We start from the raw sequence: 2,500 nt of genomic DNA, 5'->3' as shown, positions 1-2,500 counted from the left end.
AGCAGCAGCTCATCAGGCTCTGCAGAAGCCTGTTAATCACCTGCTGACTGAAATCAGGTGTGTTGAAGCAGAGTTAAAACTAAAGCGTGCTGATACCGGCCCTCCAGGCCCGGAATTGATTACCCTTGCCTAGCTTCACAAACGTATGTTGTTGTTAAGTGTTTAATAGAAAGAAGCATAGTGTTTAATGAGCTAAATTTGTTTAAAATAAGGAAAAATGTGAATTCATCATAATGATTGTTCAATTGTTTTATGCATGTAACTGCGCACATAGATATTTTTCATTTTATTTTTGTTAGGATTTGTCCATGCTGCTGTGTCCACCAGCTTACTTCTATGCATTTGCTTCAAATGAGCCTTTTTAAACTTAAGTTGAGTATATTTATTTATTATCTATCACCATCACCCCTACTACTACTACTACTACTACTACTACTACTACTACTACTACTACTACTACTACTACCACTTCCACTACTACACTACTACCAATAATAATACCAATAATAATAATAATAATAATGTTATTATTAAGAAGAAGAATTATCATCATCATCCTCACATCTGATTGTGAACTTCATTTTGAGAAACACAGAAAAGAAAAAAAGGATTTCCAGTGTTTACTTTTATTTTGAAAAGGGGGCGGCGCAGGATTGTGACGTCAGTTCTGGCGCCCTGTTGGTCGTACCGTGTTGTGCTTGTCACGGAGTTTTCCAAATGTTCCTTTTATTCTCACTTCTTTCCAGTTACTCTTAATGAAACTACAACGATAAGCCGAACTATGTGGATTCTTACACCCCTGCAGCCTGAAGGTAACTTTTTAAAATCACAATAGCATTTTTACGCTAGCTGGCTGCTAGCTGGGCGAAGTTTATGGTCTCTGAAAACACGCAACACTAATTAAATGAATGCGAAAATGCAAACGTAACTCCGCTTGGCTCTTGAAAAGGGTGTTGTTTAAAACATTTGTGTTTGAGAAGAATCTGCTAGGGTCTGATGATCGTATGGCTGTGAATTAGTCATTTTATTTCCCGTGGCTAGTCACGTTTGTGTTAAATGAGTCATTTCTTTACTGTTTGCTTATAGGCAGACAGATTCTCTTGTTGGAGTATTTGTTTTTAACAACAGCTCAGTATTGATACTGTAAAGTGACAGAAATCATCTGTACCATGCATAACAATGTGTAAAAATAACAAACAACTGAATAACAATAATATTTATTAGGCAGTTTTAAAGATTAATTCACAAGGAACAATGGATACCTTATTTAGTCCCTTGGGTTAATTCCCTTCTGTATCTGACCCATCCCAGAGGAGCAGTTCCCCCCCTCTGGGACAACTTCCAGACTTCAGTATCTTGCCCAAGGGCACTTCAGCATGTGGCCCGCTGGAGCCTGGGATCAAACCCCACTCAGCCATGACTGCAGTCAATATTAGATTTTTTAAGATGATTACAGATGTCAGCCAGAGTGACGACAATAAAAAAGTACATAACCATTGAAGCGTGCTTACCTGTGACGTAAAGGTGAGCTGCGTGTAGAATAGTGGTGAGTTGTGGGATTTCCACAGTGAGATGCAGTTTGTGTCTGAAACATCTCAAGCTTCTCTCCTTTCCCTCTTCCAGGTTTTATTGGATGGTTTAAAGAGCCTCTTGGTTTAACTGAAGCATCTCCACTTGCCACCCTAAACTACTAGGTCCATCGTAGTGTAAAGTGCTTTGGGGTCCTCTGACGCTTCAAGGCGCTGTGCAAGTAGATTTCCTTAACTTGATGTTGTGTGTCTTCTCAGGTGAGACCCACTACCTTCTCCCTGGGAAAGAGTACGTAGTGGGACGCAAAAATTGTCCCATCCTTCTTCCCAATGATCAGTCCATCAGCAGAGCGCATGCTCACCTGACTGCTACAGACCAGGTGAGAGAAAGGAGGGAGTTGGTGGTTTAAATCCATGATCCCCTAACACAATGACTCTTATTTTAAAGGTAAGTGGCTTGTGTTTGTAAAGCGCCTTCTTAGGGTTTTACAAGGCGCTTCGCAACACAATCACACATGTCGCTCATAATTATGAGATAATAATTTATTTTTTTTATCTGAGCGGCGGGAATGGGCTTCCTTAGTAATGTGGTAAAAATCACTTGGACCGTGTTTGTATGTGTGGTTCCACTTTAACACAGAAGGTGGCGCTGTTGCACCAGGCCTGCACGTTTGCCCTTATAAATCTAAACCATCATTTCTACCAAATACAAATAAACCATGAATCGTATTTTTACTGTAACTCAGCGAATTATCTTTTTATTCTTAAATGAGGAGATGAATGTGATCATCTCAGATGTGGATTTAATCTCTGGCTCTTTTATGTTTTAGACCCTGAGTCTGAGAGACGCCTCCAAATACGGCACGTTTGTCAACAACCAGCGTCTCACGGCTCCAGTTAACCTGACGTCAGGGGACAGCGTCACTTTCGGGGTTTTTCACAGCAAATTCACGTGTGTAGCAGGAAAATGA

At 40.4% G+C, this 2,500-nt stretch overlaps 1 protein-coding gene across 1 annotated transcript in view; it reads left to right on the top strand.

Annotated features, from left to right (window-relative positions):
* The first annotated feature begins 653 nt into the window (after window positions 1-653).
* Window positions 654-2,500, top strand: part of nbn (nibrin) — a 15,029-nt gene continuing 13,182 nt past the window's right edge. The window contains exons 1-3 of the mRNA XM_015950623.3: window positions 654-812; window positions 1,788-1,909; window positions 2,360-2,481. Of these exons, the coding sequence (XP_015806109.3) occupies window positions 782-812; window positions 1,788-1,909; window positions 2,360-2,481 (275 nt within the window). The 5' untranslated portion in view covers window positions 654-781. The remainder of the gene's footprint in view (window positions 813-1,787; window positions 1,910-2,359; window positions 2,482-2,500) is intronic.

Source organism: Nothobranchius furzeri, chromosome 5 (assembly GCF_043380555.1).
Source record: "Nothobranchius furzeri strain GRZ-AD chromosome 5, NfurGRZ-RIMD1, whole genome shotgun sequence".
Taxonomy (NCBI): Eukaryota; Metazoa; Chordata; class Actinopteri; order Cyprinodontiformes; family Nothobranchiidae; genus Nothobranchius; species Nothobranchius furzeri.
The sequence above is the reverse complement of the archived record's forward strand: the minus strand, read 5'-3'. Positions and strand labels throughout refer to the sequence as shown.